Source organism: Rhinolophus sinicus, chromosome 14 (genome assembly GCF_057876585.1).
Source record: "Rhinolophus sinicus isolate RSI-liver-muscle chromosome 14, RSI-T2T, whole genome shotgun sequence".
Classification (NCBI taxonomy): domain Eukaryota; kingdom Metazoa; phylum Chordata; class Mammalia; order Chiroptera; family Rhinolophidae; genus Rhinolophus; species Rhinolophus sinicus.
In genome coordinates this window covers 5,552,771-5,573,059 of record NC_142514.1, presented here as the reverse complement: position 1 = coordinate 5,573,059, position 20,289 = coordinate 5,552,771, and the positions used below count along the sequence as shown (strand labels likewise).

At 39.6% G+C, this 20,289-nt stretch overlaps 1 protein-coding gene across 6 annotated transcripts in view; it reads left to right on the top strand.

Moving 5' to 3' along the window:
* RERE (arginine-glutamic acid dipeptide repeats) overlaps nt 1-20,289 on the top strand; it is a 389,341-nt gene that overhangs the window by 218,880 nt on the left and 150,172 nt on the right. For 5 of the 6 annotated variants that reach the window (XM_019746719.3, XM_019746721.3, XM_074334103.2 and 2 more), the window contains 2 exons: nt 15,828-15,933; nt 17,322-17,418. The exons of the other annotated variant lie outside the window; for it this stretch is intronic. In XM_019746719.3, the coding sequence (XP_019602278.2) occupies nt 15,828-15,933; nt 17,322-17,418 (203 nt within the window). The remainder of the gene's footprint in view (nt 1-15,827; nt 15,934-17,321; nt 17,419-20,289) is intronic. 6 annotated transcript variants of the gene reach the window in all.

Here is a 20,289-nt window from a genome sequence, read left to right as displayed (position 1 = left end):
GTATCCAAGGTCTTTTTCTTCATACCTCGCCTCATTCAGATAATCATTGTTATTACATTTCTTATGTATTCTACCAAGGTATTGTATAAGCAAATACGACAGCTATCAAATTACGCACATTATTCTATAGCTTACTCTTGAGAATATATGTTGAAGATCTTTCCATATCAGTACATAGAAAATTTCCTACTCTCCTTCCCCTTAAAAATATTTATACCTGCATGGCATTCCATTGCATGGATGTTTCATAATTTAATTCATTGCTTGTTAATGAGCATTGTTCATGTTAAATAAACTTGTTCATGTTTTTTTGTATATGTGCAAATGTACGTTTAGAATAAATTGCAGTCACTGGTATTGCTGGGGCAACAAGTGAATATATTTATATTTGGTATGTAGCACCCACTTGCCCTCCACAAGGATTTTATCAATTTATTTGTATAAAAAGTACATGAGAGTCTGTTTCCCCACCCAGCAGAATGTTATCAACTTTGATATTTGCCAATCTGAACAGTAGATTCTTGGTATAACTTTAATTTGTATTTTTCTCATTTTGGTTTTATTTTCACATTTCAATCTTTGTCCTATTTAAAAAAAAAATTTATTTTGGTATAAAGTGTAAGGTTTGGATGTAACTTACTTTTTTTCCAGGTGACATCCCAGTAATCTCAACAGAATTATTAAATGATAAACTATCTTTCCCCACTATTTTGAAATGCCATCTTTACCATAGACTACATTCCTGAAAGTAATTCTTAACTGAGAGTAGCATGCATTTATCCTTATAATTACCCGTCACTTTGTTTTTACTTATCATACCTTGCTTTAAGTCTAATAATGTGTCAAAATGAGTTTTAGTGATCAATGCCTATGATTGTGTACCTTTAAATTGGAGCTAAACTGTATTTCCCCAGTCTTTCATCTAACCAATCCCCGTCAACAGAAAAGTTGCAACTACAGTACAAAGAACTTTTTTCCTGGGTTATTTGAGAATAAGTCACAAGTGATGTCCCATGAACCCCTGATACTTGAATGTGTATTTCTTACTAACAAGATACTTTCTTATATAACCCACGATTCAACTATCAAATGTCAAAATTAACATCAATACATTATTACTCAAATCCCATACACGGTTAGCCAGTTTTTTATTTTGTGTTACATTTAGTTGCAGTGAATGATTATGAAATTATGACATATCACAGTTACAGGTTATAGCTAAAGCTTTGCGCAGAGGTAAATTTTTAGCCATATATATGAAAGGCTGAATAAAATCAGTGGCCTGAGTGTTTATATTAAGAAATTAAAAAAGAACTTAAATGTGAGAAAAGGAAGAGAATAATGAAGAGCTCAAATTAATGAATTAATAAGGAAATGTACATTAAAGACATTCAACAGCATCAAAAGTTGCTCCTTTGTCTTCTTTTTCAAAAGGTTTTATCCTTTGGCTTCCTTAGGAGTAGCACACGTTTGCTGCCTCTTCATCTCCCTATACTCTACCTCCTTTCAAACCTCTAGCTTAAGGGAAAACTAAAACAAAAAAGTGGACAATTTTTCCTTGTTTCCCTTCACACTTCTGAGACTTACGTGGCTTTTTCAAAGGGAACTTATATTTAGTACTAAGAAGAAAACAAACAAAAAATGTTACCTCTTTGAAATGACTAATAAAACTAAGTTCCTGTAAAGATAACAAAAGAAAGGAAATGCCAGCAAGTTACTGATATGAAGAATAAAATTGGGACAACACTATAGATCCTACAGGCGTTAACAAGATATCAAAAGCAATATTATGCTAATACGTTTGAACATTTTGCTGTAGCACCAAAGATTCAGTCATTAGATAATTTGAATAGAAAATTTTTATGTGACGTAGACAAACTTGGACAAACAGGAATAGGAATACTTAGTAGCAGCCTTGGTTGTAATAGTGAAAAACTGCAAACGAGCCAAATGTCTATTAGCAGAAAAATTTGAGTAAATTGTGGTATATTGTACATAGAGGTAATATGTATCATTTAAAATGAGTGAACTCACAAGGCGTGGATGAATCATGCAAGCATACTGTTGAATAAACAAAGCAGATTGCAGAAGAACCCAAAGAGTATGATGTCATTAATGTAAAGTGTAAAAACTGCAGAACAGTGCCTTACATATTTATATATCTATCCTGTGCATAAAGGACTGCCTGGGAATGAGCCACAGTAAGTTCAAGGTCACCTCTGGGCAGTCAGAGAGACTTGTTTAGGAGGAGTGTACAGGCAGCTTCTTCAATGTTTTATTTCTTATAATATGTTTGGTACATAGTTATTTTATACCTTTTGGCCTGTGAAATGTTTCCTAGTAAAATACAATAAATAATGCAGATGAAGAAGGTAAAAGAACCTTCGGTAGTTTTCATGAACGAGCTCAGCCTTAGCTGAGCGACAGAGGCTGCAGGCACACTTGAGGTGTGCATTATTCCTGTGGGTGGAGAGGTTGGTGTACGGATTTATGGATTTACATTTAGACCCTTCTCTGTCTGTATGAAGCAGTCAAGTGCAGTACACATTTTCCTGCCATCCCAGGTGCTTTTGAGAAGAATGCTGGTTTTAAGGAAAATAATACCCAAAGAGACTAAATACAGCGTAAAAAAATGTTACCTCTTAGGATTGGGTGGATGTTACCTTTTAGGATTGCGTGGTTACTTAGCGGCAGATTCTGTTGCTCATGAGTTTTTTAAAAAGCATGTACCATTTGAGTGGTGGAGGGGTTGGCGATGCGTCTGTCCCTCCATTGGAATGTTAGCTCTGTCAGGAGTGTGTTTTCCTCTCCTGCACCCTCAGTGTCTGTCCCTAGAACAACGTGTGACACCTGCTAGAAGCTCACTACACACGTGTTCGTTAGTACATGATTTGGGCAAAGTGTACCCTAAAACTAATTTGAAAATTTTAAAATGTATCTTCATAACTATTATCACTGTAACTGTTATCTGTATTTTGGGGATTTTAGGAGGCCATATGAAGTCTCAGCGCAGAACTTTTATCCAGCAAATGATTTGGTTTTAAAGAGCACGTGATTGTTGTCTGTAGCATCTCCCAGCGTAGTGCGGAGAGAAAAGTGTCCCAGCTCACTCCGAATTGCTTTTCTCCATATTCATTTCTCTGTATTAAAATGGAGGAAAGCATTTAAATTAGAAAGTTGTTTTCTGTAGCATTCACTGGCACAAAAGCTTTTTCAGCATAGCAGATTCATCAATTCTAAAAGAAGTTAGTCTTTTTGTGGTAACGGAAATGTTCCCCATCTTAATTGTGGTGGTGGTTACACAACACATTTGTCAAACACAACATTTGTCAAACTAATTGATATTGCTGTCGATGAAAAACCTCCAGCCTAAGAGAAAGCTTATACGAGTTTATTTGAGCCAAACTGACGACAGTTGCCAGGAAGCAAAATCTCAACGGATTGAGAAAATGCTCCACAAAATGGCGGTTTGTAGTTTATTTTATACATAAAATCAAAGGAGGAAGGTTACATGAAATCCATTGGTGATAGACTAAGCGGGGGTGGGGTGGGGAGATGGACAGCAAAGCGGGGAAGTCTCTGGGATTGGACAAAAGTACATCGCAGAGACTGGTACCTCTTTCACTCCCATAGGTGGTACAGCATGGTGACTAGTTCTCATAGAGATGTTTATCAAGGGACAAGAATAATAACCAGGGATTCTGTACTTTCCTACTCTGGTCCGGAAAAAGGGATTACTGACATTCCAAGGATGTCATCTTAGGTGCAAAAAGACAACAGACAGGCCCACTGAAAGGCACAGATTAACTTTATGGAGGAAGCTAAAGATGAGACTTCCCGCCATGGCCCACTTAGTTATGAAATTTTTTATGCTCACGCCATCTTATGTGGTTATTTTCAGTCTCTTGAGCTTGTCAGGTTTAAGATGTGGTCTCTTTTCCATCCACATTGTACATCGGTTAATTTTATCGTGTATAAATTATACCTCAGTAAAGCTGATTTACAAAAAAAAGATGAACCAAAACAATAAAATCCAGAAGGTAAAACCAATTCCTGAAAAAAGATAGAGGATGAAGGGTTTTAAATGAAAAGGTTTTACTTTTAAAAGACATTAACATTTATATTCGCTATATTAGTTCTTGAATGTGATGGGGACTCTGACAAAAATTAACCTATTTTAAAATGAATTGTGGCTCTGGTTATATCCTCTTTGATTTTTTTTTTTTTTTTAAAGCAGTATTTCCCCAGCTCAGCTTACACTTGACTGAGTACACTGATCGATTATCTGGGGATTAACTAAGCCTTCTCATTTCCTGCTTTCCATTTCTCCTCTCCCGCAGGCCAGTGGGCCTTTGTTGTCTGGCTTGTGGACTGAGATAAGCGATCAGGGCATGTTTGTATTAGGGAAATGGTTGTAGATGGAACAGTAACAAATAGACTCCTAGGTATTAAAGGTTACAGTCTTTGTTTTGGTTTAAGTCAAAAGGAGAGAAGAATAACTACGATATTTAAAACAAGACAGACTAGTTTACATAAAGTGAAATAGGAAAAGGTAAATTTTCAGGGTTCCTACTGATCCCCCTCATCCCTCTTCTTTTTACCAAACGATTTGAATTTGTTTATTGGCAACTTGGAAATGTTTGCTAGCTGTTGTTAGGGTCCTTTAATTATGCAGCCTGACTTTATTTAAATCAATAATAATTTCCAAACCTATATTAGTGCTCCTCAAAAGTACTTACTCAATTCTAAAAATCTTCATGCTGCTAAATCGTATTTTATTTTACTGTGTTATCATCTCTACAGTTTTGCAGTTTCATTCAGAAAGCATTGGTACCGAAAGGTTGTGACCTCGAAAGAGGAATATTGTTGGATTCACTTACAATAGGTGTGTTCATCTTTATAAAAGATGATTCCATATAGTATTGTAAGCTAAATGTCATTTTTTCCCCTTAGAAGTCAGTGTTGTTTCATGTTGCCATTTTTCTCAGGAAGCAGAACCATTTTTGAAATGGCCACTAAGTTGCCTGGAATTGTAGATTGCTAAAGTTGCCCAGGTTACTATTTTCTATGTGCGTGCTTTCAGCTTAATAGATTAATCATTGTTCTATACCTTTTTGTACCTTTTTAGGCCTGTTTATATTTTTGTTTGAATCAAGCTTTAAAAATTTATGATGAGCTCAAATTTTAGAAAGAAAAATACCTTGAGGGGAAAGGCTTCTTAGATTTTCTTCTCTTTATTTAACAAGAATTTCACTTCCTACTCACTACTGGCATGTCCAATTGTATAAATAAAAATAAAGTCATCTATTTTTTAAAATAGTATATCACTTCAAAATGAATGTGTGCTTTAAAATCTCCAGCCATGGTTGTGTTTGGGAACATGCTTACGTTGTGTAAATTCCCCAAGTGCCAGAGGGAGGGTATCCGGTCTGTTTCTGCAGCTCCTTCACTTCATCCCCAGGCCGTTCTCAAGTACGGTCCATGGATCTGCAGGGTCAGGCTGTTTTCATAATCCTACCAAGACATCATTTGCCTTTTTCACTATCATCCTCTCTCTCGAGCATACAGTGGAGTTTTACACAAGCTAATTGACGTGTGATGGATCTCAATCAATTGAATGCAGAATGAGATACGAGAATCTGTTTACTTAAGCCAAACATAAGACATCTGTAAAAATACAAGTATTACTCATTTCCTAAATGTTGTTTAAAAAAATTATAGTTATCTGTTGTAATTATGTTAACATGTGGGGTTATTGTTCAATGAGTTAATAAAACATCTTTAAAGTTTTAAAAACTTTGATTTTCCAATTTAGTAAATATTGACAAGCTTTAACCCACACAAATAAAAGTGCTTTGTACTCCTCAGTAATTTTGAAGAGAGTAAGGAATCCTGAGTCGAACCAGTTTGAGAACCGCTTCTGTTGACTCAGTGAAATCTTTTCAAGATATTTCAGCATCAGTTTTTAGTAGCAAAATCTGTGTATCTTTAATCATGTTAGTAATCTTTACTTATAAAATACGTGACAGTTTAAGTTTAATTTGGGAAATTTTTAGAGAATTTTGGAAGGTTTTCCCCGCCACCCCCTTATCTTCCTTTTCACTATTGGAATATCTGACCCCATCATTGTTTTGTGATAAAGTGCTATGCTTTTCTGGGTGGCATGTGTAACAAGCCATTAACTCCCCCAGAACGAGTAAAATCACTGCTACTTTTACCTCTGTCACCAAACAACAAAGTATTGCAAAGATGTCAAACTTTATATTATTTGGGCTTGCTATATATATATATATATTTAAAGAACAATTCAACGGAATACTTAACTCCGTTTAGTAGGGATTAAGGACAGTTTGGCAATTTCTTATGGTGATGTCTCGGAACAGCTAATTTTCTCTTCTTTGATGGGGGAATCTTTTGGGCCAAATGGAAAATTTGTGGTTATGGATTTATCTGATATAATCACAGCTGTTGGAAAGAAGCTTTTAGGAAGGGATTTGTGATCAGTTTTGAGCAGCAGATTTTGGGGGGTCTAGTTATAGGATCTTAATTTATCTGTGAAATTTCAGCTTCCTAACTTGACCCTTCGACCCAAACCTTGGGATCTTTTAAATCTTGAACCTGATGTTTAGTATTTTTGTCAGGATGATGTGTATCAACAGGATACATGTGGGAAATTACAGGAATATCTTTGGGTTGGTATATCTGTTCCCAGGTACGAAGGCTCCCTGTAAGTATAACTTGTGTATGTGACATAACTCGTTGTTCCGCTTAAGACAGCAGGGCCGGCAGAGGTTACCTAGTGACCCTGTCTCCTGTCTTACAAGGAGGCCAAGGCAGGGTTTTCCCAAGGCTGTCACTGTACTCAGCTCTGGCCTCGCCACTGCAAATACAGAAATCAGGTGTCTGAAAATTTCGTTGTTCATGCACAGTGTAATCCTAGATAGAATAAGCTAATAAGAATCCTGACTAAGTTTTGACTCCATAGTTAGCAGTTGAGAGATAATTTTCATGTACCTTTTTTGTCCTACCAAAAACACTGATTGAATTTTGTCTGGATTACACTGTAAAAATAACCAAAAAGCAGAAGTTTGTTTAATAAATAAGACATCATGAAGAAACAGTGATAAAAAGCAGGGTCCTGCAACCAAGATTACCCAGCAAAGCTATCATTTAGAATTGAAGTACAGACAAGGAAAAGCTAAAGGGGAGATCATCACCATCAAACCAGTATGTGTTTTTTGGAGGCGGGGGAAGAAAAAGTATGAATACTAAAATGGCAGTAACCACATATCTATCAACAATTACTTTAAATGTGAATGGATTAAATGCTCCACTCAAAAGACCTAGGTGGCTGAATGGATAAGAAAACAAGACACTCACATATGCTGCCTACAAGAGACTCACTTTAGATTGAAAGACACACAGAGACTAAAAGCAAAGGGATGGCAAAAGGTATTTCATGAAAATGGAAACAAACAAAAAAGCTGGTGTGGCAGTACCTATACCAGACAAAATAGACTTTAAAACAAGAGACAGAGAAGGACCCAGTAATCTCACTTCAGGGGGACGTGTGCATCCATACATTCATTGCAGCATTTTTTACTATAGCCAAGATGTGGAGGCAGCCTGGGTGTCCATCTATAGATGAATGGATAAAGAGCAGGCGGTACATATATACAATAGAATATCGCTTAGCCGTAAAAAAATAAAAAATGGAATTTTGTCACCTGCAACAACCTGGATGGACCTAGAGGGTATTATGCCGAGTGGAATAAGAGACAGAGAAAGACAAATGTAGTATGATTTCACTTATATGTGGAATCTAAAGAACAAAGTAAACAAACTCATAGATTCAAAGAACATTTTGAGGGTTGCCACATGGGAGGGATTGGAGGGGTTGGGCGAAACGGAGGAAAGGATTAAGAAGTACAAACTGGTAGTTACTAATAGTCGTGGGGATGTAGTGCACATCGTGGGAATATATATCGTGTCACATGGGTACTAGATTTATTGGGGTGATCACTTTGTAAGTTATATAAATATCTAATCACTGTTGTACACCTGAAACTAATATAATACTGTATGTCAACTGTAATTGGAAAAAATATTATTAAAAACAGTGATTTTGAAAATTATTTCTGATCATTGCAGCCTGCGTTTCAGAACATTTTTAGTTGCATCATCTTTCTGGGGATTTGTGTGTAACAAGTTATTTGTACATCTTGGTTGTAAACACTAAAAAGTCATCTGCCTCCCAAGTTCCACCTTCTTGCTTCAGCATCTGATACAAAGTGATTTAAATCCTCTTACAGAGACCCCGATGCTGATGCAGTCTCTTGAGAACAGTGTTTTGGATTGAGAGCCACAGGTTTGGAAAAGGAGCTTGTAACCTTGATTCTAGTGCCTAAAGCAGCTTAGTCAAATGGATGTGGTTTGATTCTGTTTCTTTCATCTGTTTATTTATCTTTAAAGAAAGAATTCCTTATGTTGGTTCGGAGTAGACGCCTGTGCAGTTCCAGGTTATGTCCATTTGCAAATGCCAATAAATGATAAATAGCCACTTGTACCACTCAGGGTTCTCTGGAGAAACAGAACTAAAAGGGGACACAACTCTCTCTCTCTCTCTCTCTCTCTCTCTCTCTCTCTCTCTCTCTCTCTCTCTCTCTCTCTCTCTCAAACACTTGATAGGAATTAACCATCACACCACTGAACAGGATTCTGTGTTAGAAACTCAAGTGGCGTGGCCCTCAGAAGGGACATGTGCTGCCATCATAGTTCTTTCCCAGGTCAGTTAACCACCGTTGGGCAGTGTATGGAGAGGGTAACTCCTGCAGCTTTTGAATCCTTCAGGCCACTTGCACACCCAGATATACCTGAGAAAGTTGGGAGATGGGCATTTTAGGACAAAAGAAGGCCTACATTGTTTACTCAGTGGCAATATGAAATTTACTTGTGTTCACTCAGTGAAAAGGAAAGAAAATGTTTAGTTAATGTCTCAGTACATGAGAGGGATTTGTGCATTATAGTGTCATTATTTATACTCAAAGCCTTTTCTTCTCCTTTGAGAAGGCAACTCTAGAGTCAGTGTTTCAGCTTCTTCCCTAGTCTCCTGATACCCATGTGAGAGCAGAACTCTGAGATGGGTGGACCTTGGTGTCCCGAGCCCCGTAACCTTTTATGTTTTCCTGTAACTCTTTCATGGTCTTTTGAGCTGTAATGGCTGTAAAGCTATACTCACATATAGATACAGAAAATGTTACATTCCTAGTGTCTTATATTGGGGAGTAGATAGTGGCTTGAAATATCACAAGGTATTTCCTACCTGATTTCATTTTGATCCCAGTCAGTTCCAATGTTTATCCACAAAGTTGAGTAACGATGAACCTCTGATCCAGAATCCAAATCTTTTACATTGGATTCCTATGTGCCTATGGCTGGCGTTATCTTTGGCCTTTGAAGAACACTAACTTATGACCCCGTTGTCTGTCCCTACCCTCTCTCCCAAAGTCAGGAATGATTGAAACCACTAAGACTGTGCCCCCAGGGTCTTTGTGAGGCCGATCTTCCTAACAAGCTTCGCTGTGGGTGGAGGTGCACTCTGCAGGCTGGAATGCCACTTTCCACCAGCCGTGCGGCATGCTGGGAGAGAGGCCGTGATGTCACTGGTAGACCGTTTTATCCCCTCTGCCCACTTAGAGCCCTAATCAGCAATTCACAGTTGGCGTAGTCTTTCTGAATTACACACCTCGAATACTCATATAACGCTCACACTATGACCATGTTGTGGAAATGCATGAAAAGTTTTTTCAAAAGGTTTCTTCTTCAGCCATACAGTATGCAAATGTTAAGCATTTCTACTCCCCAAATTTCTGGAAAAACCTGATTGGCTATTTAGGCTTTGTAAAATAAAAAACTTGGTCTGATTTCACCTGACTCTGAATCTAGATCTTTCATTATTGGAAATGTGAACTCCCAAAAATTAAGCAGTTAAAAATTTAAAGGTAGTGCCTCTGTTAAGTCTAGCAGATTATTTTGCCTTGGAGAAGTTTTTCATTTGATGATACCCATCTTCATATCCTGTTAGGTCATCTTTGGCCTTGATCTCACGGTCACATTTGGTAACAGTAGAGGAACTAGAGTGGCCTGTTGAAGGGCTTTGGGAGCCCCGATAATACCTGCCAAGACCTGGTAGGTGATTGATGGGGCACAGGTCTTTCCTCCATAACGCGGGTGAATTGGAAATTGTTGTTGTTCCCATTCTGGTTTTGGGGCCTCCGTATTGTGTAAAAGAATCGCTTCCCTTATCCTGTGGCTCATATCTGAGCTCCTACCCTTCTTCCTCCTCCCATTGCTCCATGCGTCTTTGTTGTTGTTGTTGTGTTAACACCTTCTTCAAGAGGATGTATTAAGACTGGTCCTAGGAAAGACTTAGATTGGCTCTTTAAATCACCGAAAGTACTATGTTAATAATGATGAAAGGTCTCTAGGATGGAGTTTGCCTCTTGGTCTTGGACCTTGACCTTGCATATGGGGCAGTCACGTTGTATCCTGTCGGCAAGGTGAGCCATGTCCCTTCAGCAGCTGTTCCTGCTCACCTGTCCCGTTGCTCTGGCCTTTCTTTCTCCCGGGTTCACCTTTGCCAGTTACCTCATTCTGAATGTCGAATTTCAGCTCTGACTTCTTAAGTCATTAATTCTCAACCTGTTGGCTGACATTCAAAGCTCTAGAAATCCCCGTTCTGCTCTCAGACACTCACCATTAGACTGTCTTTTCTAAACTCAGGTGAGGATGGACTTGTCTTTCTTAAACTCTATTTCCTTATACTTACATACGAGGTCTTACATTGCGAAGTAAGTTCGCAATCTCACCCTAGAAAAACTGCTACTTGCCTCATTGCTGAATATCAGTCACTATGGTCACCTTCGAAGGACTCCCCTTGGGAAGCTATGCACCGATGCCAGGGCCTAGTCCACCCTTCAAAGCCGTTTTAGAACTCTTTTGCTGGAATAGCTGTCAGAGCTGTCGTATTACCCTTGATGTCCTGAATGTCATCCAAATGTCTTCCTTTCAATATTTCCTTTATCTTCGGGTAAAGAAGTCACTGGGAGCCAGATCAGGTGAGTAGGGAGGGTGTTCCAATAGTTATTTGTTTACTGGCTAAAAGCTCCCCCACAGACAGTGCCCTGTGAGCTGGTACATTGTCGTGATGCAAGAGCCATGAATTGTTGGCAGAAAGTTCAGGTCATCTAACTTTTACACCCAGCCTTTTCAGCATTTCCAAAGAGTAAACTTGGTTAACTGTTTGTCCAGTCAGTACAAATTCATAACGAATAATCCTTCTGATAAAAAAATGTCAGCAACATCGGTGCAACAAGTTCGTGAACTTAATTGTCAGACCTCGTACATTCCTCATTTAAAAGAAATCCAGGCCAGGGATGTGGAAGAATCCACAATTTAACCCAGAATCAGCTGCCCCCCCACTCCTTTTGCATACAGTGATTCTGTGAAACCTTACTGTGAGCAGCAAGCAGACTGGAGGTGCTCCTGTTTGGTGGTTTTCAACCACCTGTAATCAGTCAACATCAATGTCTCCTCTCTCCACTCTCTCCTCTCTGTAAAGATAAAATGGTGGGAAAGTATTGACTTCCCAGTGGGCTCATCTCTTTATTCAAAAGTGGACCCCAGGGTGCCTTCACATAGGAAGCTTCTCACCACATTCTGTTTAAAATGTGTCATTTATAACCACTTTGACCTTTATGGAATTCTACTATTATATGCATAGTCAATAATGAGGCATATTTGTCAGAAATACTTTATATGCTTTTCGAATTGTTGCAAAAGTGAAGACACTTCCCCCTAATTTGCTACATGATTTATTTTTGTATTGCTATTACTAGCATGCTTTTGAATAGGAGAAAAGCACATTTATAAGCCACCTCGTATTATAGCTCGACTGCTCTCTTCATCTGTAAAGGAGTGATAGTAATATCCCACACTTATTGAAAGCCAATCCACTCTACTCACATTCGTTTATTTAATCCTCACGACCTAATGAGCTAGAGACTATTATTTTTCCTCATTTATATACGAGAGAATTGAGGCTTGGAGACATCGTTTGCCTGAAGTCACACAGTTTAGTAAGTTGCAAAGCCATGATTCAAAGCCAGGTGGTTTGGTTTGAATCATGTGATTTCCAAATTCACTTCTGCCTTTCATTTTCTGTGATTTTGAGCAGAATCTTTAACTAGTGAGAAGAAGCAGATGAAGAGCTCCCACGTTAACATTTGAGCAGCACCCTTGGGTCTGGGTGGTTTCGGTAGCCTTCCCTGAGAGAGGGGGTGCTCTCTGCTCCCTTTTGCCGTTCCTCAGAGCACAGCAGTTAGCTTCCAGGAAGATGACATTTTAATTTGTAAAACTTTGTTTAGGATGGTAATGTTAGCGGAAAACACCCACCAACCCTTTTTATCTACTTGGTTTTGTCTGGGGAAGAAATCTAAACGTAAGTATATAAGATGGACTGACACTCTAGAAAGCATCTTGTTGTGTCCCTTCATCTGCCAGGCTTGGTGACTCCAAGATCACCTCCAGCTACTAGTGACCTCAGACAGGACTCCCCTAGATTACCTAGTTTTCATTTCATGTCCTCCCAAATAACTCACTGCCTCCCTTTACAGATGTTTAACCGTTAACCCAATTCCTGACCTATTTAGGAAGGTTGTGTCTATCACAGCTACTTACGTTTGTTTAAAACTTTTGTTTACTTGCGTCTACCTTTGTTGTATCCCTGGAATTAAGATTCTGGAGGCTTTTTTAACGCAATGCTGCCACTTCCTGGTTATTGGGTAGTACTGCATTGGGAAATCCACTGCCTTTGTGAGGTGGAGTAAATCTAGGTACAAATTAACCAGGGTAGTAATGAGTGAGTGAGTGAGTGTGTGTGTGTGTGTGTGTGTGTGTATGTGTATTAAGTATGCCTGGGTCAGAAGATAGCATAGATATTATACCTCCAAAGGTCTCCAAAATGGCTGGCTTGGTTCTGAAAAATTGACACTGCACAGTCACCAGTTATGGCACCTTTAACAGGTTATTTCTGTTGCCCTGCAGGTTTTCAGACCTCTGAGAGGTGTTACAGAAATACATGAAAGTATAGCTTTTAGGACATGTTGCTAGGACTGCGAGTAGCTCTAGATCCCTTTGTGCTCTGTCAGGGAGCTCATGAGCATGCGCATGAAGCATTCAGCAGGAGCTCCGTTACCAGAGATCACTGGCATCTCCGGGAAGAAACCATATTTTGGTGAAGAAATAACTCCTACAATTCTCAGCAGAGTTTTCTGTGAAGCACTGGTTACATTCACCTACTAACAGAGGAAACAATACTCTCTTGAGTACCTGCTGCTCAGTTCCAGATGATACTCCATCTTTTTAATCCTTCCTTTAGGTAGGTTTCAGTGTTCCCATTTGACAGGAAGGGTAGACTCAGAGAATCGTAGTGACACGCCAGAGTCATGTAGCTGGGAAATGGTGGAGCTGGAATTTGAACCACAGTGGACTTTTCCTGTGTTCCTTTATCCGTGGTTCTTCAGCTGGCAGCGCTTGGCCAGGTTTCAGTATTACCATCCTGGTTTAGCTTTCATTCAAAAGGAAACTTAGACCATTGGTTTTCAACCAGCGGTAATTTGTTTCCAAAGAGGACATTTGGCAATGTCTGGAGACATTTTTGGTTGTCACAATGAGGAAGGGGTGCCACTGGCATTTGGTGGTTGGAGGCCAGAGTTTGCTGCTGAACATCTAACAGTGCCCAGGACAGGTTTCCAGCCAGATTTATGTCGACGAAGTGGCAGTAGTGCTGAGATTGAGGAGCCTGTGCTACACGGTATCCCCCAGCCCCAGTCCTGCCAGCCTCTGTCCTTCCTCTGGTTGGTTTCTTTCCGTGATGGGTGCTTTCATCCTGGCCTTGCTCTTTATCACTCTACCCGGGAAAGAAACCGTAACCTTTTAGCTGCTCTCCCACGTCTTGGTGTTTTGTACCTCACTACCTGTGGGTTTGGTCAGCAGTGGCGATACGAGACCCCATTTGTCCCCGAGTTACACACCCACTAAGACCAAACTCCAGGATTCAGGTTCTTCTCAGTGTCACGCAGAACATTTTCCTGTACTGCACGCAGGTGGACCATGTGCCTCTGGATGTGTCTCGTGTTTTCTCTCTCCGTGTGTCTTTCTCAGGTCTCTTCCTTTGCCTAAGAAAGCATCCATTGAAATCATTCCCATTTTTTTCTCAGGTCAGATGTTACTTCCTCCGTAATCCCCTGCTGGAAGTAGTTGCTCCTGTCTGTAAACTCCTCTATGTAACATTTATTCTTTTTATTTAACATACTGATTTGTCCTCTTTTCCCACCTGCAGTATAAATGGTGTAGAATTCGAAGTGCAGATGCATAAAAACTAAACTGTACCCATTACGTAGGATTATTCTTTGTATACAATCCATTTGATTCAAATCAGTAATGACGCCCTATTTTTGTAGGCCTGTTTGGCACAATTAATTGCAAAGTAAGAATCTTGGTGTTTATATTTACGTTGCAATAGACTTATTCACATTTGGGTTCAGTCAAGATTTTTGGCAGCCCCGCCCCTTTCCGGTTCTTTTAATGGCTCAACTATTTTGGCAAAGGGTTTTGTTTTTGAGCCTTTCCTGCCTTTTAGTGAAGACTGTATATACCTCGTTGAAGCAGAAAGCATCTTACTTCATTGAAGAAGGCTCATTGGACATATTTTAGGATTTAGCCATTTCCTTTATAAACATGAGCCATTTCTCAAATTGTAGCTCATTCATTTCTGACCCGCTGACTTGAGATGAGAAGTAGAAGCTGCTAAGAGGAGTGGTACTGCGTTCACCTTGGGGAGGTCTCTTAAGGCCCTCACCTGGGCTGGAAAGGTATTCGTGAGGCCACGGGAAGCCTTAGCGCGCTGCCATGGTGAGATCGTTCACGACCAGGGGCACACAGACCACCCACCTCAAGCTGTAGCCCCCAAAACCTTCCAATGGAAGGACGGTGTCGGAACCTTTATTCTTTGACCCAGGAGCAAAGTTAACTTTTAGGGATAACACGTTAAGCGTTCCACAAACATTTATGGGACCTGATCATCATAGAACTTGTCATTAGTCATAAATATTTATTACAAGGTGTTCTGATCTCTGGAAATTCAGAGATAAAAATAAGACAGGGTCCCTGCTCCATGACCCGCTCCAGGGCTCTCACCACTGCCCGTAGTTTGCTGTGTGTTTGCTGCGTAGCAATAACCGCAGGTAAAGTGACAGTAAAGTGGAGGGAGGATGTAACCCGGTCTGGGTGATTGGCAAACCCCGGAGAGATGACTTTGTGCCAGGCCTTGCTGGTAAGTTCCTTCTGACTTATTGCCCTTAATGGCTTGACAGTGTGCTAATACAGTTTATAAATATTTACCAAAAGGATTAAAAATTAAGATAGGCGCACGTATTCATGTAGTACCATGTAGTTAATGCTAAATAAAAACTGTAACATTGAATGAATTAGTTAATCAAGCTGGGGAGAGTTACAGGTTCAAGTTTGGTCGCTTGTTTACCGAAATGAGCAAGTTGGAGGGATTGTGTCAGGGGTGCTGTGGCTGAGATTGAGAAAAAAATTAGATTTGGCTTCATAATTGACTTACATATTGTCGTGGCCCTGGTGGTAATTGCGTCTCCCTCTCTGCCTGTCCACCTGTTTCCAGGGGCTTTTGTTTATGGGTGTGGTATGCAGCTGGGGGCCCTGAAATCCTGTTCCTAATGCTGTTAGATTTTCCTTTGCAGAGTAAGAGGGACCATCTCCTCATGAACGTCAAATGGTACTACCGTCAGTCTGAAGTCCCCGATTCTGTGTATCAGCACTTGGTGCAGGATCGTCATAACGAAAATGGTAAATACGGCCTTCGGCTTTGACTCTCACACTTGCTGAGCTGTGGGCAACGTTCTTGCTAAAAACATTCGTTAAATGGAGACAACTTCTATGAAAAGTTTCTCTCAGAAAGCTTTTGTAAATAAGTACATTACTAGAATGTTCATTTTATTTGCTGAGTTCTTTCATTATTTTTGCCTTTACAAGAAACAATCTGAGTATGTGCTAATGGCGTCTTCCCCATAAACTTGGAATAGAGATAGATCTTCTTTGGAAATGACAGTAATTTCATTTTTCATTCCCTTTTCTCACCTAATGATGAACTAATAATACCTAAAACCCTGCAGGGTTGTGTTTTCTTTCTTTTCTCCTTTTCAGTAATCTGTGTTACTGAACTTCTCTCTGTATTCACGGTTTTGAACTTCAGTTTTCAAGGCAAAGCTTTCTTGAATGTTTTGGAATTCAGCTTGAGTCTTGACTTTCAGAACAATAAAGAAGGTTGTTCAGAGCATCTTTTATTTTTTTCTCCCTCTGGCATTGTAGTTTCTACCCGGTAACTTTATTGACGCATGAGATATGCCCATAAAATGTATATTACATTTGTTCGGATGTATTATAGCTCCTTTCTATTGATTTTTGAAAAGTGCTGGGCCTCATGATAGCTGATTCACATTTGTTAACCCATTAATTATATGAGTTGTTAGGGTTTCTCACTCCCCACTTCCAGATGAGGAAATTGAGGCTTAGAAATGCTAAGGCGTTGCCAAGGCCACAGATCTTCTCAGTGGCGGCCCCTGGGCAGGGAGCAGCTCTGTGTCTGTCTCCGATGCCACGCTCTTCCTCTCTTCCCCACTGCTTTGGGTGATAGGTTTGAATTCAACAAACCAGGAGTCAGACAGAAGTAGTTTTGAAGAATGATGTTCTTTTATGTCTACCAGTTTTTTTCTCCTTTGAAACTATAAAAATTTCTGTTAAAGCAATTAAAGTAGGGTTTGTTATTAAAAATAGTAACTTGGTTATTCTTTTCAGTGGAAACAGTGTGATTTCACCCCATCCTGGAATATTTAGCAGTAAAAAATAAGATGGATAGGGTCACTGAATATTTAGTAGTTTACAAGTTGCTAAAATGTGTTAGTTGCTTCTTTTTTCCCATTTTGTATTTTGTGCTTAATGCCTTTTAGCAAACTGTGGGGCTTAAATAAAGGGTGTAAAACATACCCAACAGACTACTTTGTTCCCGTTATTTCTGCTGGACATTATTCCTCTCCTCTATTTTGCTGACCAGGCCTGGTTATTTCTTGTGCTTTCTCTAGTGGGAGGTGAACCTGAAAGAAAAATTTTGCAAAATTTTTCTAATTGTTTTGGGAAGCTCAATTTTAATTCCTCTTAATTAATTAATTTTTTGGCAGACTCTGGAAGAGAACTTGTCATTACAGACCCAGTAATCAAGAACCGAGAGCTCTTCATTTCGGATTACGTGGACACCTACCATGCTGCTGCCCTCAGGTAAGTGCCGGAGCCCTGATCTTTCCTGTGAAGGAGACGGCATCGAGTGTGGAGTTAGAGAGGCCAAGCTACCCAGTTCTCTTCTGAGCATTATGACACCGATCAGGTTACTTCTGTGGCCTCCGGAAGCTACTATTCCAGTGTGAACTTGGGACGGTTGGGATTTCGGAGGTGGCCTGTATCTTCACTAATCTGCGTGTGTATGTGGGGCGGGGGGGGGCTTTTTTTTTTTTTTTTTCTATTTCATTTTTTTACACCCTTTCTATAGTTTTATGTCTTTATTTACTTGAAAATTATTATCCTGGTATTGGTTGTTAGTATTTAGGGTGAAGTATTATGATGATCTGCAGATTATTTCCTAAAGATTCAGTCACTGCCACTAGAAAAGACAGATAATGACATGGAAGAAAGAAACATGACGGCATGTAATTAATTGACAATCTAGGCAAAGTTTGTAGAAGTGTCATTGCCTGTTCTTTCAATTTTCTGTATGTATGATAAATTTTCTACTAAAAAGCTTAAAGGTAGGGAGAATATATTGAAAACTTCATTCAAGGCAGAACGTAACATTGCCAACTAGTCTTAAAGTCTTAGGCAGTTATGCTAAAAAGTGCCAAAAAGTGACCAAGAGCCCCTGCTTTGTACCCTCTGGTGTTTTTTTTTCTTCTGTCTCTTTCAAGAAAAGGACACACATATATTCTGGTATATTTTGTATGTAAGTGGAAGACTTTGAGCTTCTTAAGTGGTAGAGGAAGTAAGACAAATAATAACTTTACCCACTGGAAATTATAAAGTAGAACTACTTTCTTTGTTAAAGAATATGGTTTTTAAAAAAGGCCATAGGGATATACTGGGTTTTAGCTTAGCTACAATGAGATACAGTAATTTCTCTATTATATTGTTCAGATGGTATTCAGTAAAACCATCTGGAGTCTCTTGTGCAAAGCTACATAGCCAAAGCCAATTATTTCAAGGCAAATTAGTAGCAACTTTAATATAGGGCAGGTTTTGGCAAACTTTGGGGGCCCAATAATCTTTCCTATGGTCTGTGTCACAGCTGCTCAGCTCAGCCGTTGGAACACAAAAGCCACAGGCAACACACACGAGGTGGCTGTGCTCCAACAGAACTTTTTATGGACACTGAAATCTGAATTTCATTTACTTTCCACATGTCAGGAGGTGTAGTATTCTCCTTTTGATTTTTTTAGCCATTTAAAATGTAAAAGCTATCCTTAGCTGTTGGGTTCTACAAAAACAAGCGGTGGGCCAGACTTGGCTTGTGGGCCATGGTTTGCCAAACTCCGCTGTAGAGGAACGAGTGTACGTGGTTAGGTTGGGCTTCCTGCAGGACCTCAGAGATACGTTGGGAGGATTCCCGTGGTGTTTTACAAAGTTCTTCCAAAACTCCCACAGGCTTTTTATGTTTTTGTGGCAGTGGCTTTTGAATCTTAAAGTCACATGCTGAACAAAGGAAGTTAATGGAAGATTTATAGAACTTGAAATAATTAGCTAAGACAAATGGCTTGATCCTGCGATTATTTCTTACCCTGCTTTGCATGCTTTCCCCCTCCTCTTCCCGTCTGATTTCATTGGTTGAAATAAATTATTTTAAGCAATTTAGAGTTGAAGTTAAAACAAATAAATATTTGGGATAGATGTGTAATTGGTTATTCAATATGTTTTCACAGCATTGCCTAAAATGACTATATTTGTATATTTATCAGAGGCTATTCAGTTTTATAGTGGTTTTTTTTTTTACTATATTAGCATTTTTAGAAGAACCAGTTGTCCCAGATCATTCTAGCTGGAGCCAGATGAATGTACTTTTATTAGGTGTACAATGATATGTTTCTGGAGATGTGTAATTGTATAGGTCACTGTGCCTTCACAGGCCACTCAGGGCTGGAGAGCTAACGTGGCCATTCCTTACCTCCTTTCACTGTATATGACCAGAACCCTTATTGATTGGTTTTTTTCTCCTGTGGTATTTTCTTTAAAGCGCCATAAAGTGGTTTTATAAAGCTGTCATCTTAAATTTGATTTTGTTAGCTTCAAATGGAGTATATCTTGTGTGACTTAACAATTGGCTTGGTTTTTTCTTTCTTTTCTTCTTTCCAAATACACCAGATGATGGTGGTCACACAGTTACTGGAAGATCTGCCCAGCAGGTGCTCAGTAAATGCAGAGGGGGCAGAAACGTGCACACATTTTAAGAAAGGAAAAAACTATTAAAATTGTAATACTAGTATATACTGATAACAAAAGATGAATACAAGTCACGTTTGACTTCTGCAATGACAAGAGGCGCTCAAAGTGGTTCCCATCAGCGCCCAGACACTTCTGATGACAGTGAACACTGTTTGGTAGACTCCTGTGGCGAGCGTGTAAACGGTTCCAACGCCACAGCAGGAGCAGCAGTACCTGTTGCTGGGCGAGGCCGCCTGGATCTTCCCGTGTGCACGTCACACACAGCACCGTGCGTCTCAGACTTACCACGGATGCGTGCAGCTGTTAGGTGTGTGGGAGGTTCTGCTGCACACTCACGCCTCCATTGTTGTTGTTCTTCCACAACGTTCTCGAATTTCAATACCACTTCAAAAGGGTCTTGCGCTCCTCGACCGACAACCGGGCTTCCACCATTTTCTTTGACTGGCCTGCCTGGCGCATGGTGACGCTGGCATTCATTTGATTAACGCCATCTTTTGAGTAAACTTCATACGACACATTGCTACGTAATTCAATTCAATTTTGAAAAGTAATACGTAGATAACATCTCTCAAAATGTGTATACATTTTTTGACACCTCCGGTATGTGTATGTATTGACATCTGCCCACATCCAGAGCTCATCTCTATGGGTCTTACTGTTGCT